This window comes from Mustela lutreola, chromosome 16, assembly GCF_030435805.1.
Source record: "Mustela lutreola isolate mMusLut2 chromosome 16, mMusLut2.pri, whole genome shotgun sequence".
Classification (NCBI taxonomy): Eukaryota; Metazoa; Chordata; class Mammalia; order Carnivora; family Mustelidae; genus Mustela; species Mustela lutreola.
The window spans coordinates 16,282,854-16,305,568 of NC_081305.1; the positions used below are offsets into that span (position 1 = coordinate 16,282,854).

The 22,715-nt window shown below is 33.3% G+C and overlaps 1 protein-coding gene across 7 annotated transcripts in view; it reads right to left on the reverse strand.

Annotated features, from left to right (window-relative positions):
- Nucleotides 1-22,715, reverse strand: part of NFAT5 (nuclear factor of activated T cells 5) — a 116,702-nt gene that overhangs the window by 44,635 nt on the left and 49,352 nt on the right. For 4 of the 7 annotated variants that reach the window (XM_059152980.1, XM_059152979.1, XM_059152981.1 and 1 more), the window contains 2 exons: nt 7,023-7,581; nt 1,262-1,454 (listed from right to left, as the gene is read on the reverse strand). In XM_059152980.1, coding sequence (XP_059008963.1) covers nt 1,262-1,454; nt 7,023-7,581 — 752 coding nt within the window. Of the gene's footprint in view, nt 1-1,261; nt 1,455-5,353; nt 5,490-7,022; nt 7,582-8,032; nt 8,095-22,715 lie in introns of those variants that run through there. The other 3 variants (XM_059152983.1, XM_059152985.1, XM_059152986.1) reach the window with 3 other exon arrangements.

Sequence of the window (22,715 nt, forward strand, 5' to 3'; positions counted from 1 at the left end):
AAATTTCTTATTCACCTATTATTTGTCCTGAGTATGAGGGACTAAGGATGGGTTGGTGTGAAGAGTAGCAGAGGGATAAAGAATGATGTTGTTGAATATTAACCAACCTTATAAATGGCCACGGACAGGTTTCCTGACCCCAAGATTCTACCATATTTTATTAAAATTTAAAATGAAAGGCAGTCCAACTGAATACTGTTCAACTAATATTTTCACAAACTGCATTTAACATGAATTTACTATGCCAAAATTCCTCCCTGTTTAATGTTTTATAAGAAACAGAAACACTTATTAAATATTCCCCACCCAACTACTTTTTGGTTTGTCTTCAAAGAGAAATATTCTAACAAAGTTTCCCAGGTGCTGAAATTTAAGCTTCTTTTTTCCTTTAGTCTAAATTCTGAAAAGATGAAGATCCAGTTGATATCCTATTTTTTTTTAAAGATTTTCTTTATTTATTCATGACAGACACAGAGAGAGAGGCAGAGGGAGAAGCAGTCTCCCTACTGAGCAGGGAGCCCAATATGGGACTCAACTGCAGAACCCTAGGATCATGACCCGAGCCGAAGGCAGATGCTTAACCATCAGAGCCACCCATGCACCAATGATATCCTAATCCTTTTTTTAAAACATAGATTTTATTTATTTATTTGACAGAGTAAGAGAGTACAAGCAGGCAGAGAAGCAGAGGGAGAGGGAGAAGTAGGCTCCCCACTGAGCAGGGAGCCTGATGTGGGGCTCGATCCCAGGGCCCTGGGATCATGATCTGAGCTGAAGGCAGCTGCTTAACCAACTGAGCCACCCAGGTGTCCCAATATCCTAACTCTTAAACGAAGACTTAAATTATTTTCAACCAATTCTTTTCTGAGATGAACAGTCCTGATTTCTTTAGCCATCTCAAAACCTTATTTTCCAAGCTCATAATAATTTCTACAATATTTCTTTGAATCCACTTTAAAATACATTCTTAAATATTAAGTTTGGGAAGAAGTGAATACAGTTGCTACCAATGTCAAATGTAAGGAGAACTTAATTCATGATTTTCCAATATTTATCAGAATACATTCTTATTTCCTCTTTCATCTAAGCTAAAATTCAAATGAAATAAAAATAACAATATTGGGCTTAAAATCTAGCTAGACTTTTGCTTTAATTTCCATTATATATATCTAATAATTCTACTATTCTATTGTAGGCAGCTTTTGCTGGTTAAAAACGAAACTGGAGAAATTCTTTGTATACTGAAAAATAAAATAAGTACCTTTACTGTAGGAAAGCCTTGCTGTGTTCTGTCTTTTACTGAGCCACGGCTACCCTCAGTCAGGTACCGAGCTCGGTGCTGGGTCTCAGGCTGTACAACTATCTTCAACTCCTTTCCTTCACTTTTAACAGGATACTGTCCACACAACATAGGGCTCTTCTTTACTCCACTTCCTTTTTGGTTTTCCAGTGTTCTGAGAAGTCAAAGCACAACATGGAAAAAGTATCAAAATGAGTTTTTTCTACAAAAGTCATCTAAGATAAAGGAAGAAACAGAATAGGCAGTAACATTAAAAGCAATTAATTATCTTACTGACAATACAGCCTAAAGGAAGATACATTCCATAAGCAAAGTATCTCTTAAAAGTTTTAAATAAAATTTAACTATACAAGGCCAAAATAAAAAATGCATATGTGTGATGGGAAGGAAGACTGAATGTACTAAGCCAGGACTAACAGGTAAGAGAATAGCTGATGTCATTATAACCTTTCACATGGCACTTCAATCAAAACAAATTTTAAAGCTACAAGATTAACTATCATTATTTTCTAATCAGACTTGCAAGGCAAAAGATATGTGGGGGTAGCAAAAAGAAATAAACAAAAGGCCTTAATAAAACAATTAAAACTACATGTAGCATACATATTCTTTTGGAGATCTTTCTCAGTAATTTTTCTGAAAAAATTATAAAATATCAGTAACCCAATTTGTATTGGGAAACTAGATTTACTCTAAACTATCTTTCTTAGAAGTGTAATTTTTCTGAGTATTTATATTTGTGATTAAATAATTAAAGTCCTTAGCATATAAAATCTTTATAACTGGCTTTACAGATAGAAAATCTATTCTTTAATAAAACTGTTATTTCTTTAAAACTGTATTTAAAACTGTATTTCATGCATTTGCTATGTGGAATGTATGTTCAAAGAAAAATATTTCAAACGGTGGTTAGGACTTTAGGTCAATACATTTAATCTGAAGCACTGCAAATATGACAAATACAAAACAATACTATTAGTTCTAAAATAGACTTAAAATTATCCATGTACATTTTTTTAAAAGATGTTATTCATTTACTTGACAGAGAGTGAGTAAGAGAGAGAGAGAGAGAGAGAGAGAGAGCATAAGCAGGGGGAGGGGCAGAGGGAGAGAGAGAAGTAGACTCCTGGCTGAGCAGGGAGCGGGGAGCCTTAGATGGGGCTCAATCCCAGGACCCTGGGATCATGACCTGAGCCAAAAGCAGACAGTTAACTGACTGAACCACCCAGGCACCCCTATCCAAAGGTATTTTAAAAAAGAGTCAGGGGGGCTCCTGGGTGGTTCAGTCAGTTAAGGTTGGACTTGGTTTGGGTTCAGGTCTCAGGTTCCTGAGATCAACTCTGTATCGGGCTCTGTGCTCAGCAGGTAGTCTGTTTCAGATTCTCTCCCTCTTCTCTGCACCCCCCCAAATGAATAGATAAATCTTTAAAATAAAATGTCATGGCCTATAACACTTTCTGTATGACTCACATTGAAAATACAGGAGCCCATTTTGACTATGGACAAAAATCTCCAAAAACAAATAGGTCCCAGGAGGAACATTATGAATCAAACAAAGAAGAGCAATGGTGGCTAAGAAGCCTTAAAAATGGCCCTAATGTTTAACCCTTCATCTCTAACCAAGTTGTTGCCTTTATTATCAATAACTAAAGGAGGAAATACCATATTCTCAATGGAACTAGGGACTGGGGTGAAACTTATGGGGAGGAAAGGGAAGAAGAATGGAGAAAAGAAGGAATGCAAAGGAATGCACTAACACTGACAAGGTAAGTAGGAGAGTTCTGAGGGCTAGTACTGCGCTCCACCATCTTCATATTCCCTGAACCTTGCACAATTCCTAAAACCAAAGGTGCTAAGAAAATAGTCGTTATTGAAAGCAAATAGGAAAAAACAAGGAACAAAGAATGGAAAGGAGAAGAAAAAAAGAGTATCTATTATAATATTAAGATGAGAAAGACTGGATCCTAACTGGCCAAGGAATACCATATTTATTTAAATTTGACACATAAGTCAAAGATTACCTGTGTAAGTCATTTAAAAGGCCCTAGAAGAATAAATTCTACGAATCAAAGAGTTGAAACTGGAACAATGGGCAACAAATCCTATTTTCATCGTTCTGGGTAGAAATTCAAACATTTGCTTTCAATACAATGTGCTCTCAATACATTTGCTCTTATCTATGAAAACCTACAATGATATCATTTTTTACCTATTTTTAAATCAAAGCAAAAATATTCACTTACAGAAACTATGTAAAAATACTCCCCAAATATTCGTTAAAAAGAAAATATAGCAAAATGCTAAAAGCAGTTCTATAGAGTGACTAGATTATGGCTTATTTATCTTCTCCTAATTTTCTGCATTTTTCCAAGTGTTTGTAATTAATACCTATTAATCTTATAATAAGAAAAGGGAACACTTAGTTTGAAATACAAGGAAAATTTAGCATATGTCAATGAACTACAAGATATAGTTTTTATATTCACTTATGCTAGCCAAGCTAATATTTATGAGGATAAACAGATGAAAACGAGTTTTACTATTTCAGTAAAACAAAATCTTTCATTTGGGATGAAGACTGCTAAGTGAGTTGACAAGTATACATATTCTTAAAGAAGAACAGTCCATGTAACTAAACAACTTCTGAAATGATACTTTTAAAAGCCCTCAAAACTATCTTTATCCTTGGGACACCTGGGTGGCTCAGTTGGTTAAGCAGCTGCCTTCAGCTCAGGTCATGATCCCAGCATCCTGGGATAGAGTCCTGCATCGGGTTCCTTGCTCGGCAGGGAGCCTGCTTCTCCCTCTGCCTCTGTCTGCCTGTGCTCGCTCTCTCTCTCTGATAAATAAATAAAATCTTAAAACAAAAACAAAAACAAAAAAAACTATCTTTATCCTCTAAGGCTCAAATGTAAAGATGGAATATATATATATATATATATATATATATATATATATATATATACACACACACATATATATATAGATATAGGTCTTTAGACACATAAAACAAAGAAAATGTCAACTAATTCTTGGAAAAGTAGTCAATGAAATTACTAATTTTTAAGGCATGATGTCTGAAGAACAAACAAGAGAGGAGCAGTTAATTGGGAATTTTACTTTTAAATAGATTTAATGGGATTTTACTTTTAAATGACATGTAAAAGGTAAATCCACTGTTCAGGCCTACTCTTCAGAAGTCTTAAGATGACATTCTAATTCCTTTGGGTTACATATCCTTCTGATTGTCTATCTCACAAAAAAATAACTCCCATTACAAAGTGCCTAACGAGGATGACATAATGTCTTAATTTCTAGAAATATCTATGAAGAGACATAGGGCTACTGATTCTCAGGATGTTTAGTTGAAGAATTTAAGAATGACATGGCTAGAAATGTTTAAATACTAAGTAGTTCCTTTTCAAATGATTTTGTTTTCTTAACAAACTCTTTTATATAACATTTTAACTATACAAAAGTTGTATTTTCATCTTGAAAATCAACAAACTGCTGTTACAACATATTTTGAGACTGTATTTCCTATAGTGTAGCATTATACAAATTATAAATTTATGACACATTAGATCTAAGGCTAAATATACCTTATTCCTGAAAAGATTTATAAATTTCTTTCATGTTTCTAACACCTTTCATTTTGAAGAATATAGGATGTTAGTCTGAGATCCTCTTTTTTTTTTTTTTTTTTTTAAAGATTTTATTATTTATCTGACAGAGAGAGATCACAAGTAGGCAGAGAGGCAGGTAGAGAGAGAGAGAGAGAGAGGAGGAAGCAGGCTCCCTGCTGAGCAGAGAGCTGGATGCGGGACTCGATCTCAGGACCCTGAGATCATGACCTGAGCTGAAGGCAGCGGCTTAACCCACTGAGCCACCCAGGCACCCAGTCTGAGATCCTCTTAATAACTGTGTTGAAAAGCCTACTTTTCTATATATTTATTTAAGGTTTTATCCTCTCCTTGATATAGTTCTTACAAATTCAAAATGAAAACTTCTTCCATCATTTCTATTTGCTAGTGCCAAATATTTTTCCATTACCTAAGAAGCTGGACATTTCTTCTGCTGCTTGATGAGTTTCTGTTCCATGAATTATTTCATGAGAGATTTTGTCTTGACAAATGTTATTATACCTTCCCTGGGTAACCTCAAATCATTTCTAAGATATATCTATCATACAAAAGCAGAAGCAGAAAAGATGTAGGTCAAGATACTCTCTTTAATAGGAATTGCAAACCATGTGTGTTGACTAACCCTATTGTCAAATTTTTATTTGTTCTTCATTTGGACCGTTAACATTTATTTCAATATAAAAATGAAAATCTCTCTTCTGGAACTTAAAAAAAATTTTCTGCATCGAAGCCCAAGTAAATACCCATATTTAATGACTGATATACATGAGCCTTTTAAATCTGTGCTACTATGTTTCAGAGCATTATTTTAAAGGTACTATGTTCTAGAATTGACTCTGCTAATGGCAACATTTTAGGAAAGGGTATATCTTGTTTGCTTTTTTTAAGATAATTTCCTAATCTGGACTTTCTAAAAAGAAAAAACATTTAAATGTTTATTTTTATTTAACTATATCACTCCAAAGGAGTTCTAAATGAGAGGAGAAAACAGTATAGAATTATTATGCTTAAATGTTAGGTAAATAGTAGATAAATGATGTAAAAAATGTACTGACAGACTAAGAACAAGTTTAATATACATTAAAAATATTCTCTATAATACTCAACCAGATATCTAACTTAAAAGGTAAGAATGAAGTCATGAAGTAGCAAACCAACCTAAAGCTTCTCCATCACTCTTTGTAACAAACTGAAATTGTAGGAGGTTCTGGATCAACTAAAGAACCATATTCTGCCTCCCAAAAAAGTAATCTCTCAAAATCCACTGAATTAAATTTTATCAAATTATGTTGAATGTATTATAGGAAAATCTAATTTAAAAAGTGTAGGAATTAAATATAATAAAAGTACTAAAGGAATTAAAGTTAAAAATAAGTCACAGTACCCTATACTATAGCCACTGAAATATATTTATTTTCAGATACATTTATAGTGAGTGTTGTGAACTGGCACAGATGAATGAAAACTCAAACATGTACCATGATCTGTTCTATCACCCTTCTAATACATAAACCCAGAAAAAGAGGAAAAACAATTAGTGATATATATATTTTTTAAATGTCAGCACAATGTATCAAAGAAAAGGCTTAAAATAAATACATGAATCTAAATGATAGGAATCAAACCATCAATTTAGTTTTTTCTTGTTTTCATCAAAAGAAAAGTCTAAAATCCTCATAGAAATGGAAATGGGTTGAACCAAATCAGGAGACAACATGAGAGAACACAAATTAGCCCTTTTCAAATGTTTTGAGTCAACTAGGGCCATTTCACTCAAGCTATTTGTCTGAGTAAAAATATTTTTAAATCCATTTGAAATTTAAAGGTTATTTCAAAACAGATTATTTTCTACTAATCATACCCAGAATAAGATACCTATTGCTAAAATCTATTAATATGTTTTCCTCTAGTGAAACTTGGTAATTTTAAGTTTGAATTTTCATGTATTTCAATGATAAAATCAGTATCTTTGCTTTATATGCACACTTGGGTTGAACAACTACAAAAACTGGGAATAATTTATTTTTTGTTTTGTTTTGCACAATGGTGATAGAACTTTAAAAAATGTGAATACCAACCCATTTCCTGCTTTTGAGTTGCCTTTGTTGTCCGTGGTAAGCTGAGAAAGCACATAGTGAGGTGCTTTGGCACTGTCGGCATCAAATATATCCATATTAGATTCTTCACAATCTCGTCGTTTGACCCCCGGCCTCTGCTTTGGATTTCGTTTTCGTGATTTACGAGGTACCTCAGTGTTATCATTGTAGGAACTGGTGCTCATGTTACTGAAGTTGGAGGGGGAATCCTCCATCCACATACTGCAGCTCTGCTCTGATTCCAATCCACACCCCTCATCCTGGCAGGACATCCGACTGTTATCCAGCAAGTCCTCAGGTGGTGGTGAGATGTACAAGACTGTGTGCCTCTTCGGTGTTGATGGATGCTGCTGAACTGTGTTACTGGTTAACTGCTTTTCACTTACCCCTCTGTTACTTACCCCCAAGGCTGAGGAGCAGCTCTCCACTTGCATAGCCTTGCTGTCGGTGACTGAGGTAGAATAAATGGTAGGGCTGGAAGAGGTGGTAAAGGAGCTGCAAGCACCGCCCATGGAGGAAGAGGAGGGAGCTGAAGAAGCATCTGCGGTGTACAATTTAAGAGTAAATACACTATACATATTTTCACCTATGCTGGCTAGCAGTCCCATTGAAAATGTGATTCGTGAGCTGATTGTTTTTCCCCAAAATGAATAGTTGGAATTTGGTTAAGTTTTAGAATATAAAGGCTTCAAGCAATACAAGGCCTAAAAAATGCAATTTTAAAAAATGCCCAAATAGTAATATTTTACTTGTGTTATAATTGATAGATTTTTAAAAATCTAGTTTAATGTTTTAAGTTGTAAAGCAAGAATAAAGCTTTTATTGCCTCAGCTGGATGTTCTTGTTGAATTTTAATCATTTAAAATAATAAAGAAAACCCCAATATGAAATATATGCTTGTGGTCCACATTCAATGCCAATTAAATAATCCATTATAGAATTTGAAAAGTGGGACTGTGCTTAGCCACAAAATATTAAAATAAGTTTCTAACCTATGAAGCAGAGAACTACAGGTCATTTTTAATGCAGACACTCCCTGCTTCAGAGGCAAATCCTGGAATAAAAATATGAGAAAATAAATGAGAAAAGAGCTGCTGATTGATTATTCCAGATATCAATTATAAAATGAGAAATAAATAGAAAAAATATATAATCAACTGAATTGGAGGCAAAATGGAACTGGTACCGTCACTATGATTGTTATAAAATCTAGAATAAAAGTGAAAAGGTTTGATTTGGACTATGCTGGGCAGTGAAAGATAGGGAAGTCAATCACTAAGGGTATCCAGAAGTTGGAAATGGCCGTTCAAAACCATAATACCTAAAATAAATAAATCCATCCTTAATGGCAGAATGAAAAGTAGAGTAAGGACTGATTATTGGATGGATTTCTTTCACAAAGTACTTGGTACACACTCAGCAACTGGCTCCCCTATTCATTTCCTCTCTCTTTAAAGGGCCTGCTTGATTTTAACTATTAAGGGAATTTCTTAATACAAGTAACAATAACTTTTATTGACTGAAGCCTAACAGAAATTTTAAACAAAAAATTCTAGTGCTAGGGAAGCACTAGAATCAGTTTATATAAAAAGGTCTCTTACAAAGCCATTTATTTGTTATGCCTAGCAAAAAAAGAATTAAGTAGATCTTTATAAAACATGTGGCAACTGGCAGAACAGCTTGTTGAAAAATACTAGTACTTTAATCCTTTATGGCACAACCTTAAACACACACTAATAATGTTAAGGTTGGAAGTTGTCAGTTCTAAAATTTTAGAAATACCGTTTGATCTTGTATGAGATATGGAAAGGTTCATAATCATACACACACAAAACTAAAAATAGGTTAACATGTGACAGAGAACTAACAAATATGTTTAAATCTAAAATTAGTTTTTATCTATAGCCAAGTGTGCCACTGTGTAAAGTGGCAGGAAAAAACTTAAAACCAATGTGCAGTCATTGGAATTGCAATATTCTTGTCAATTATACTGCACACAGTGAATGTAAGAACACCAGTGTTCAGATAATCAAAAGCCAAGTGCCAAAGATCTATTTTTAAATTAAAAACATGTACCAGAACACTTAAGTCATTTGAAGAGCTAAATTCACCAATAATTTTTCACTGCTGTCAAGGCTGAAGAGCACAGTAATTAATATCAGCCATTAATGATGTGATCTACATAATGTCATATGGAAATATTATTCCAAGCTACCATAAGTCAAAGAACCTAGAGCAATTAGATGATACCAGTTCCATTTTCCAGTTTGTATCCTTGTCAAATGCAGTAGCTGAAATTGGAAAATTCAGTCACTTTAAACTGCATTCCAATTTAAAGAAAAATTTATCAATTTCATATCATGCATTAATGCAATGTTTTCTTAGTAAATAAATATTTTAAAAGATTTGTAAGAACTACAAAATCTAGATGCTAATGTCAGTGACAGTTAGGAGCTGATTTGTAGCCACTTTGGGTTTAAACAACAAGTTTTTTCCTTGTTTTTTTGAAAAATACTATACAAATTATTTTTAAAAAATAGAAAAGGTATTATATATAACATTCCTCCATCTGTTCCAACTATTGGCAAATATGAAACTAAATTTTTGTGTGTATATAAGCCTATGTTCTTTATCCTCAGAGAAATAAAAGTATGCAGCATGCAGTCTTTACAGTAGTACACACAAAACATGCAGCATGAATGCTGTGAACGTGTATTTCTATAAAGCAGTTTTCCCCCACCCACACTTTTTGAATCTAAGTATCATGCACATGAGAATGCAGAATATGAACATCTCAGGGATCCCTGTCCATGACAGATGGAAAGTACTGGTGAAAAGCAATCATGAACTCAAAAGTAAGTTATGTGATATTCATGAATTTAATATGCAAGACATAGCCTAGCATTGCTCTTAAAGGTATATATGATTTTATCTTGCACGTCTTATCAAAGCAATCATGGTTATAAAACCCAATTGGTATAATCAAACATAAATGTCTGTTCTGGGACAGGTATGCCAAACTGTGATCTCATACCCTACATAAATTAAAATATTCTATACATTTTACTTGGAGACCTAACATAACAATATTTATATTTTACCTGCAGTTTCCTGGATATACTTACTAAATAAAAAAAGTTCATTAGCATAAAACTATGAAACTGAAAACATAAACTCTGTCAGAAGACAGTAGTAAGCATCCTTTAATTAAAAAATATTACTTTGAAAAGCCTATCTCAGTTTGAGCCTAAATTATAAAAGATCTTACTCATTTTAAGACTGTAACAAGTAAGACAATTTTTAAAAACTATAAAACTCTTTACAACAACATCACTGTTATGTTGATAATGACGATAATGATATATAAAATCCTTCACATAACATTTTACATTCTGGTTAGCAAGACATCACCTAAGTGAAATAATTATGCCAAGTGAGGTGAAGTATAAAATGAGAACTATGGGCCATTTCTTTGATCTTTCTTAGATCCTCCCAACACCTAAAACAGTACCTTGCATGTAGTAAAAATTTAAATTTCTTATTAAATTGATTTACTGGAAGCCACTATTTGGTAACTATGTTGAATTATATTAAAGTTATATTGGCCAAAAATGTACCAACATGCCCATGATGAACACATCAGGTTTAAAAAAAAGGATTTACTACTCAAAGTGCTTAAAATACATCTCACTATAATAGCGCTATCTGATACAGGGAAGGGTTTAGAATTAACAAGAGTTTAGAGTTAACTATTTGCTACTTCTACAAAGAGTGTGCTAATAATTCTTTCTTGAAACTATAAGCCAAATTATTACTTGTGTATTAATCCATAAATTTACTAAGAATAAAAAATCCTTAATATTATCTATTAAAAATACATTGAATTATATCAAAAACATTTTAGATTTCTAAACACAAATTTCTTATTCCCAAGCAATTCCAGAAAAACACTCAAGAACATTACTGGGAATACTGTAAATGTACTTCAAATATCTACAAAGACCTTTCAGTCACTGTATCATTAAATATCAAGAAACAGCTTAACTGACTTTCTACAGAACTAAAATGCTAATGTAATCCTGCCTCATCTATATATTCTTTTTTAAGTTGTTATAAACTTTGTTATAAACAAAGTATGTTAACTATTATTCCCCCATTTTTTTGGTTTTGAGTCTCCATTTTTATCTGTTAGGAATGTATAGACTATGTCTCATTGTTGCATATTAAAAGTACAAAAACTCCTAAAATTTTTTTTAATAATTGATTTTCTAAGCAGATTAGTTGTAATGTATTTCTATTTTAGAGCTTTATAATTTTAATGTTTTGATTTTCTTTTTTTAATTCAAATTCAATTACTTGACATATAATATATTATGTTTCAGGGGTATATAGACCTCTGAGTCATCAGTCTATTTGTTCTTTTAAATCCTTTATCAATCCTTTGCAAAGCTCTAAGTTTTTCTTAAAATGTTTCCTTAAAATTATTCTCTTATCCATGAATAAGTAACACATGAATAAATTTTTCATATTTTTCTTTTATGAAAAAATTATCTTTGAACCTATAAGAATTTTTATTTTTCTTTGACCAGAGAGCATGGTGAACCAAAGGGAAAACCATTCTACATTTATTAATGAAAATTTACAATTTCAAAAGAATACATTAATTTTAAAATGTGTAAGTGAAAGGAAGTATCACATCTATAGTGTTCTATGTCTAAGTCTAATAATTCTATTATTAGCAGTAGCCAATAACTAGAACAAATGCCTGTAATGCTGGTGAATATAAGTTGTATATTATATTCTCTTAAGAACTGATGGAATCACTAAGGTTCACTACAAATATTCAAAGTAGCTGGGATAAGGAGAGCGGCAGATAATGCCTACATGTGTATCTTAAAATTTCCAAGTATTCATTTGATTAGAAAAATGAAAATGGACTTTTAAATGATACCACATATAGAAACTTGTGTAGATTTTATATATTCCTTACCTAAACTATATTTTAAAATTAAGAACTATTATAGTTCTAGTTTTGTGAACCAGAAATTATTAGTTTTGTGAACCAGAAACTATTTTAATTACCACATCATTTTGGTGCTTAAAATACCATTTTAAAAAAGGGATAACACTTTACATGGAACTAACTAAACTTTTTATGGAAAGCTTTGAAATTGGAAACATTCTTTAAAGTCCTCAAAAGAAACAAACACCTTCCACATAATTTAAAATATGTGACAGAAATGGTATTTAACTGAGTTTCTGAGATAAAAATGTGATCCCTAGCATTTAAATATGCAAATATATTTCATAACTTTCCAACATCAGGGCAAAATCAGTTGAGCTTCCTAACAAAGTCATTAAAACAAAAGCCATAATTATTTTTTTCAAATTATAACATTTTGTAAGTGTGCTTAAGTGAACCAATAGTGGAACGGAGAAGGAGTAAACCATTGACTGTTCAGAAAATAATCTTAAAAAACAATCCAGATATTTGGAAACATTTCTGGTCTAAAACACTATTCAACCTTAGTTATCCTTTTTAAGTATTTCATTTTCTTTCTGGTAACAATGACTTCACATCTAAAGATCTTGTCTGATAAAAGTCACCAGATACAAGGACATAATTTTAGATCAAAGAAGAAAGATATTGAGAGAAAAAAATTATAAGGCCAACATTCATGTTGCTAAGGGACTGAAAAATCTAGAACACACAAAGTGGCTGCAAACCTGCTTTGTCAACACCTTACATGCCAACCTTCGTTTTCTACTTTCTTCTTCTTCTTATAGTATTAACGTAAAGTTTAAAACTTTACAAAAAGTTTTTAGTTTCAATCAGTATCAATCCACTATTTAGAAATAAAATAAGGAAGGAAGGAAGGACGGAAGAAAAGAAGAAAGAAAGAAAGAAAGAAAGAAAGAAAGAAAGAAAGACTTATGAAGAAGTCTGAAAACGAGACCGACCTATACCCTGGGTGAGATTGGATGGGTTAAGTGTCTCTGGCACTATTTGTCTTCACTATTGACAGACACTGTCACACAACCCACCACACGATGCCTGTCTCTGAATGGCGAAGCTAGAATGCAAGTTAAGTGTATTAATAGAAAAAACAACTAGCATCCCAGCATATAAAATAAGCAATCCAGATTACCAAAAACAAAAACAAAAAAACAAAAATTGTAGGGTTGATCATTTAATTTACATGTTTAACAATTTCAATTTCCATTTGTACTCTTCCCACCCAACATAAGCTTACATGCCACAATAAGCAATGTTTTAAAACAAACTTTAAAAAAATAAAATTATCAATATCCAAATAAATGCATGTGGAAAATTTCTTACCCAAAATTTTTGTTAACTCATATTCACCAATTTGTTGTCCTGTTCACTAATGCAATCTAATCCATAAGCCAGAATGCCCTTTCTCAGGTGTTTTTAGGTTGTGCCTTTACCCAAATTCCTTTAAAGAGTAGAAGAGAATATACTCTGACCAAAACACTCAAGCAGAAAGAGGTATCTGTATTTTATTTTATTTTTTTAAAGATTTTATTTATTTATGAGAGAGAGAGTGTGCGCGTTTATGCAAGTGCACTCAAGCATGAGCAAGGGGGTAGAAGGAGACATACAGACTCCCTGCTGAGCAGGGAGGCCTATGCAGGGTTCAATCCCAGGACCTGGGAACCTGAGTCTAAGAGGCAGCTGCTTAATTGACTGAGCCACCCAGGCGCACCAGAAATACCTGCATTTCAGCAGCAAAAGAATCTTTTCATTTCTCAGGCCAACTTCCACATATATCATCATACCCCTCAAAAAAAGTTACCACTTTTTCACTTTCAGATTAGATATGTACATAAAGCGTTTGATCCTAGAGGGTCTATTTTAAAAAATAATTAGCACTGTTGCTGAAGCTGAAAAGCACGTTATTACTGATTTATTGGAAACCATCTTTTTCTTCCCCAGTCCATCAAACTGCCAATCAGCGTTCTAATATTACACAATTATTCTCCCATTTTTAATCTAAATTCTCCTAAAATAATTATTTTTACCTTGTCAGAGTACGGGGAGGGGAAGAGGTAAAGGGAGAGAGAGAATCTTAAGCAGGCTCGATGCCCAGCACAAAGCCCAATGCAGGGCTTGAGCTCACGACCCTAATATCATGACCTGAGCCGAAATCAAGAGTCAGATGCTTAACAAAATGAGCCACCCAGGCGCCCCTATTCACAGGATATTTGTTAAAGAATGTGTCCTAAAAAATAAAATGCTCACAAAATTTGTCAGTGTCCTGATATTTATAGCAATTATTTAAATATATCTTTTGTCCTCTTCAATCCTAAGTATTTAAGCACAGTGTAAAATATGTACTAGGTATATATTATGCAATTTGGGGTTTTTAAAATTATTTTTTTTTAAGGATTTTATTTATTTACTTGACAGAGAGAGACACAATGAGAGAGGGAACACAAGTAGGGGGAGTGGGAGAATGAGAAGCAGGCTTCCCCCTGAGCCGGGAGTCTGATGTGGGGCTCGATCCCAGGACCCTAGGATCATGCTTAAACCACTGAGTCACCCAGGCACCCCTTAAATCCTTTCCTGTTGGAAATGGAAGATGTTTTCTACCATCCAGTGATTTAAATACTACTGGATGGCATCACTGGTCAATACTGGATGACAACACTGAAGCTGAGAAAGAATCCTTTATCTCAGAGAGATTAAACATAAAAGGGAATAATTATACTAGGTGATAACTGTATTTATTACATTGTCAAAGAGCCCAAGTACAGGTTGAAGAAGAAAAGAAAACTATTTAACTATTCTACTCCTTGAAAGGGAATGTTATGTTAAGACAAAAGCAGAGATTATCATTATATTAACTTAGATATGAATTAGAGAAAAACAGTTCTGAACAATGCTATTTGGAGGTCACCTCAATGCTTTATCATGTAATACATTCTAATATACTTAGATTAAATAATAAAGGTATTTCTGTCAACTCTAGTCCAATGCCTTCTCATTTTTTTTAGAGGAGACCAAAAAGGGAAAAAAATACTATTTGTATCATTAAAATCTAGTAATTTAATTACTTGGGTTCTACACCTGTGCCTGGATTAGAACGGATATTAGGATCCAACTGTAGACAAAACAAAGTGTCTAAGCAAAAATCAGAAGATAAGTTATATATGACTCTATCAGAAGTTTTAATACCTGATCGTGCAAAAGTATCACTTCATTAAAAAAAAAAAAAAAAAGGTGGTAAGAGAATTCTAGGAACTAGAACTCTTTAATAGTCAGCTTTTAGAATCATCCCTTTGGGATATGTCTGTTCTCCCCATGACTCACCATCTTCTATCAATGTCTCTTTTATATACAAGGGCTCCTATTAAGAGAGTGTCAACATAAAAGAATAAGTCAGAATGTAAATATTATGGCCCATGTGTGGCTCTACCTTGGCTGACAGAATTTCAAAGGTAAAAAACAGAGTAGGTGAGAATGAAAACAAACAGGCAAAATAAGGTTAAAAACTTATTTTTTATTAAAATAAGACCTACTTTTTTAAAACCTTACAAATGAGAGGAGAAACTCATGTGGGAGGAAAGTCAATGCTTACTGAATAATCACTAATTATCAGGTAAGGTTAAGTATTTTATATATCTAATTTTATAACCTTAAGAAAAAGTTGGTATTAGTGTCTAGTTACAGAGGTAATTTTACAAATTTAATCTCCACAAAATTCCATCTATATGATAGAAATGATATGACAGCAATCAGAATCAAGTTAGAGTCTTATGATTCCAAAAACCCATACTAATTTTATTATATTTTATTTGTGGGAAAAATAAATACATAGAAATAAAACAATAATACATGTGTGTGGGGGGGTGCCTGGGTGGCTCAGTGGTTTAAGCCGCTGCCTTCGGCTCGGGTCATGGTCCCGGAGTCCTGGGATCGAGTCCCACATCGGGTTCTCTGCTCAGCGGGGAGCCTGCTTCCTCCTCTCTCTCTCTGCCTGCCTCTCTGCCTACATGTGATCTCTCTGTCAAATAAATAAATAAATAATCTTTAAAAAAAAAAAAAAAAATACATGTGTGGGGGGATTATATCTAGATTATGCCCACACAGCCTTGGCACTTTGAGGTGACTTCTCATTTACTTTTAATTTAATTGACAATAACACCTTTTTATGAAGAAATGACATGTGGGAAATGAATTTTACCTCAGTGGACTAAATAAATACTACTGATGAACACCTACTTGAATTTATTGATGAAAAGGTAATGTACCCTCACTTATGCCAAAAATAAATTCATCAAGTGTCTAATACATCTCATGCCTTTATTACTTTTTTTTAAGATTTTATTTATTTGACAGAGATCATGAGTAGACAGAGAGGTAGGCAGAGAGAGGAGGAATCAGGCTCCCTGCTGAGCTGAGAGCCCAATGTGGGGCTCAATCCCAGGACCCTGAGATCAGGCTTTAACCCACTGAGCCACCCACGTGTTCCCCTTTATTACTTCTTAAGAGCATAATTCATTGAATATTTTGACTTATTTTAATCATCTGCCAACATGGTGTTTTTAAAAACTATGAAATATTTAAAACTAATACCCATGTTTCCTCTACTCACATTTTAGCCAATGCTAACATTTAACTACATGATTTTATTTATTCATTTTTTTAAGATTTTATTTATTACTTATTTGGGAGAGAGACAGAGCATGAGATGGGGGAGGGTCAGAGGGAGAAGCGGACTCCCTGCAGAGCAGGAAGCCCGGATGCGGGACTCAATCTTGGTACTCCAGGATCATGACCTGAGCAGAAGTAGTAGCTTAACCAACTGAGCCACCGAGATGCCCTTATTTTATTTTTTAAGATTTTATTTATTCCACAGAGAGAGCAAGAGAGGACATGCAGAGGTGAGTAGCAGTAGAAGAAGCAGGATCCCCACTGGGCAGGAAGCCCGATGCAGGGCTCAACCTTGGGACCCCGGGATCAAGACCTGAGCTGAAGACAGCAACCTACCCAACTGAGCCACCCAGGCACCCGATTTTATTTTTAAGAGAAGAATTGTTAACAGAAACAGGTGAAATCTTTTGCTGTGCCCTACCCTAATCCATTCTCCTCACTTCTGCCCCAGCTGGACTAATATTTATATAACTTCACTGTATTATTTATAAAACTAATTGGTTTTTTTCTTTAAGATTTTATTTTTATTTGAGAGAGAGCACAAGCAGGGGAGGGAAAGGAAGAAGCACACTCCCCTACTGAGCATGGAGCATGATATAGGGCCCAATCGATCACAGATCTCTGAGATCAGAACCTGAGTTGAAGCCAAACACTTAACAGATTGAACCACCCAGGAACCTCTATACAACTGTTATAAAACAATTACTTATGGCAATTGGTATGGCCACACCTTTTACTTATGATATTATCTTACTGGTGATATAAGAAAGTAAGCCCACTTTTGTCCAATAATTTATTAATGTGAAATTGTACAAAACACATAAAAATAGAAACTATTTTGTGTATGTATTTTGTCCATTGAAAGTTGAGAACCACTGAGCAGTTTTAAAATGCTAATCTACAGACCCAGGTAATAAAAAATGTGCTTTTTCCATCAGAAACAGAATAAATCAAAATATTTATAAAGTTGTTCTAAAAATGATCACAAGGACAATAGAAAGGCAAACATTTAAGGAATAAATCAACAGGCATGTGTACTTTTTGTCAATGGTAAATTATAATATAGATAGCCTCCTGTATTCTTACTTGTTTCTGAATAAATCATTATGTCCCAAGTTTGCTAATGCTTTTCATTTTAATAATATGATGTTAACATAAATCTATATATACATACATACATATTTCTATATGTATAAATGTATACCTTTAGATTAACAATATAATTTCAGTAAAAGACAGAATGAGGAGTAGAATTTTTAAATCTACTTGCAACTTTTTTGTAATTAGAATCTGACTTCCCTCTGGAAGTGGTCCAGTTTTCTAGAAAAAATAGAAATAGCCAAATGGAATAACCAAGATCAACTCAGATTTTAGCTCATAATATCAATACACAGGTTACATAGGTGAATCACCTTTCCTGCTAATGAGCTTTGGGTTTAATTTTAGGAGTAGTATATTACATAAATGGTCAAAATTCTGAAATATGTTTACACAGTTAACTTAGGACAGCAATCAAAAGTAAAGTTGCTCCTCAAAATGTATTCAACTCAAAAAAATACAAATTACATAACTGTAAATACTTTCTAGCACTAGTAAATAAATTATAATTCAATGGACTATGTAATTCTGTTGCTGTGAATCATTGTTATTAAAACTTAATGTTCTCCTAGAAATCATATTCCAATTTTATAGATCTTGAAACTTCCAGAATTAAAGGGGTAGATGGCTTTTCCAACTCAATTATCTTACACACGGCTTTGTCCAGGAACTACTATTATCTAAGTGAAATAATAGCATACAAGCCCCTGAAGTATAATGGCAAGAAGAAAATCTTAGACCTCAGCAGGAAAGAAGAAACGTCTCTCATGCCTGGAAGAACTGAGATATGATGATATGCGAACTGTCTAGCACAATTTCTGTTACGCAGTAGGAACTCAAAAATGGTAACTTACATTTTCTTCTGCTCATTTTTTTGTACTGCTCTGTTGTTATGGATAGTTTAGAAATTCTTATGATTTTATTAGATGATTAAGATGTCTAAAACAAATGAAAGCATAACTGTTCTTTGATAACAGGACATTAATGTAGCTCTCTTGGATCCTCTCTTCCAATATAAATAAGACTCAATTAAGTTCTTTCAGTATAGACAATACCTGTTAGCTACTTGTGATTTACTAACTGCTGTGGCATAAAATTCAAAGCACTATTTAATAGGTTTCTCTCTTCCAATGGAAAAATTTATTAAATGGATCACTTCACAGAAAGTTATAAACTAAAATACAGCCTTTAAAAACCTCCAGTGATTGGGATGCCTGGGTGGCTCAGTTGGTTGGACAACTGCCTTCGGCTCAGGTCATGATCCCGGAGTCCTGGGATCGAGTCCCGCATCGGGCTCCCAGCTCCATGGGGAGTCTGCTTCTTCCTCTGACCTTCTCCTCGCTCATGCTCTCTCTCTCATTGTCTCTCTCTCAAATGAATAAATAAAATCTTAAAAAAAAAATAAAATAAAATAAAATAAAATAAAAACCTCCAGTGATCTAACTAGTGGAGATATTCAACAGGTATTTCTATTATACATGCTTGATCTGTGTGTATACCTGTACAGGTTAAAAAGTGCACAAGGATCAGTATCCTGAGACTGATTCATTTGACAGAGAGAGAGATCACAAGTAGGCAGAGAGGTAGGTGGAGGTGGGGGTCAGGGAGCAGGCTCCCTGCTGAGCAGACAGCCTGAAGCAGGGCTGGATTCCAGGACCTTGAGATCATGACCTGAGCCGAAGGCAGAGACTTTAACCCACTGAGCCACCCAGGCACCCCAATAAGTAAATTTTTAAAAATACGTGATTGGTTATACAAGCTATTTATCAATAAAGCTGTTATTTAAGAAAAATACCTGCCATATCTCTTTACAGAAACTCCCTGAACTCTGGTGTAACTGTTTGTGTTAGTTCTTCTAAATAATACTTGTATTTTAGTTCTTTTAACCTAAACTATATGATTCCCCCCCCCCAAAAAAAAAACAAACAAAAAGAATCCTTTCACAATACACATTTCTTGAGCAACTCCTTATTTTGCCAAAAATGCCATTAATTCATTTGGATAACTTTCTTGTGTTAGGAAAATTGCCCCTTTCTTAACTACAGAGAACCTACAATACTGTTCTGAAAGTCTGTGCTTCTAAAACTTATTCATTCACATACCGAACCTCAAACTCTTAACTACCTTTCTAAACCTCAAACTTTTAACTACCCTTCTAATGGGACAAAAGCAGAGGTCTTCAAAAAATGAGAAGGAGTACAAATTTCAGACTCGTGATTCTCAACTGTATCTCCCACATTTTGACACTTGGCCTGTGGAGAGGGGAGGGGTTGTGTAGAAGTAAGCCCTCTTTCCCCCAGCCCCAACCTGGAACTTACCCGATAAAATGATGTTACTGATGGGAGTATGAAAAAGTGTGAATAGTGCAGAGGCAGAAAAAGGTTTAAGATACTCTTTTATCCAATATTCTGAATTGTGGATTAGCAGCATCATGTTTACTCATTCCCTTAGTAATATGTGAAGGGAAAAAAATCTAGATTGGTGAATCTGAGAAACACATTTTAAATAATTAATAAAGACTGTACATGAAAACCTATATGCCCAGCCTCTAAATTTCCAAATTTAAATTGATTTAGAACTTGTGAAACACAAACCTTTATAGCAGAACTAGAAGTCTGTTCCCACCAGGCCCTCATACCTGATAGCAGCCAATCCGGCTCCTTCAAAACTCTGAAGAATTAACTACATCAAGAGTCATCATTTTTATACATTTCATATTTAAACAGCAAATGTATAGATTAAAAATAAAACTCATAGAAGTCTAAATTAATGTGCCTTTCCCTAGACATCATATCTTTTGGCCAGGAAACACTGAATAACTGGCAATTTACTCCAAAACCTTTCAATAGTTATGTCACTGAAGATATTCATATGTCAAATAAAAAAGCAATACTATTAAGATACCTACTAATTGATTTCCCTATAATATTCTGTAATTTAAACTCTCTTACCTATAATGTTATATGACAAACACTAATCTACTAGTAAGACAGAATCCTAGAATAAGATTATATTGGTTACTAAAAGTAAATTTAAGTAAAAAAAATTACAAATGACTTGGTTTTAGATCACAGAAACTTTCTGTATGTGAATATAAGAAAGCTGTCAATGTTACCTCCTTACACTCTTCACCTTCTGTCAATAACTTCTCAATCTAGTCAGAATTAATTATTTCAGAATACTTCCTTTGGTCAATTCTCTTATTTTCATGATTTTTCAATTCATGCCTTTCAATCTAATTTATCTGGAGAGGATTTTCTCAAATCAATAGAGGGAAGGAGGGAGGATCAACATTCTATTAGTGACCCAAATTCAAGAACTTTCAATTATCTATATATACAAACTTGAAATTGAGTTTGGTATTATTTTAAAAGGAAGTGTTCTTTTCCAAACCTCGCTGACATTTTTTCAGCTTTTAAAAGGAACTGGATCTACTGTCAACAGATGTTAAAAAGCACAGAAGAAACAGACTTTTAGTTCTATATAGATTCAATAAGTCTACAAAAAATAATCTCAAAAGATACAAAAGAAATCAGTTAGTCAATTTCTACTTGTGGATTTAAAGTGAAATATTTCATTAAAAATCTTTTTTTTTCTTATTTTATCATTTGATACAATTTTTAAACAATATTTAAAATTTTAAATTCCAGAAAAAATATTCAGGGACATTTTAGAACCCAGTGGATATAAAGTAAAACCAGGTCTTCTTACCAATTTGATTACTAAAAAGATCACAGTTAAATCCACAGAATCTGTTAGAAAATGTCTGGCAACACATGAACAGTGAGCAGGGCTGATAAGTTTCTTTGCTATGTTTAAAGTTTTCCTGCCCTCAATCAGGAAGGCTGCACACTGAGTACATAGCTCAGGAAAAAGATCCGTACACAAGGTTAATGGTACATTGGGTTAATGCATACAAGAAAAATATATGAAGTTCTAGTACAGTACCAAATCCTTATTTAAACCACAGCCTTCCACTTCACTGTTCTTTTTGAAATAAAATGAATTTACTGAAAACAACACTGTGATGGATTTTAAGGACCATTTAAAAGATGAGAGGTATCACTGGATAAGAAACCTCTACTTAGATGTATAAAACTTCAGAGTATAATTTTTGTCCTTTTCTTTTTTAAACCGAACATACTTAGCAGTGTTTAAAACCCAACTAAAAAATAAATACAGTTGGGCAATCTAATATTATTGAATGCACTCATTAATTTATCAATAATCAAGACTTTTTTCTATTTGTTTATCCATCAATCTGTTATTCTGGTTCATTAAAAAATGGAACCAATTTTATACAAAGTGTATGATTTGAGAGCTGAGCAAAAATTAACTTGATAAACTTCAAACATTATTTTCCATACTTTTCCATTGATATTACAAAATGTCTTTACATAAATATTACATTCGAATCTTCCATTACTTTCAAATGAATTTAAAAGAAATCTAAAGTCACATGTTTTTAAATGTAGGGAAAAGGTTATATTAACACACTACAAACAGAAAAGAGACTTGAGTACTTGAGTCCTTTTTCAGATTATACAAAATAAAGCATTTTTCTCTTTTAGCAAATTTTTAAAAATAATAATTAAATAGGGACTCAAATGTAATTTTCTATCCATAGCTTGGTATGTAACTTTTTTATATGCAGTCAACAAAAGAGCTTCAAGCTTATTTCCACAGTTGAAGATAAGCTCCTAAAAAATAAATGGCACTAATAGTTGTGCCAATGTGAAATTGTAAGAAATAAGAATTATATCAAGAAGTGTACATTGAAATATTTTAAGGTTAAAAGTGTATTTTTAAACCTCTTTAAAAAAACCCTCAAATCACACTCTTTTTGATATGAACTTTGCCAGCACTGTTCATGTTGGCCAGATAATACACTAGTTTTC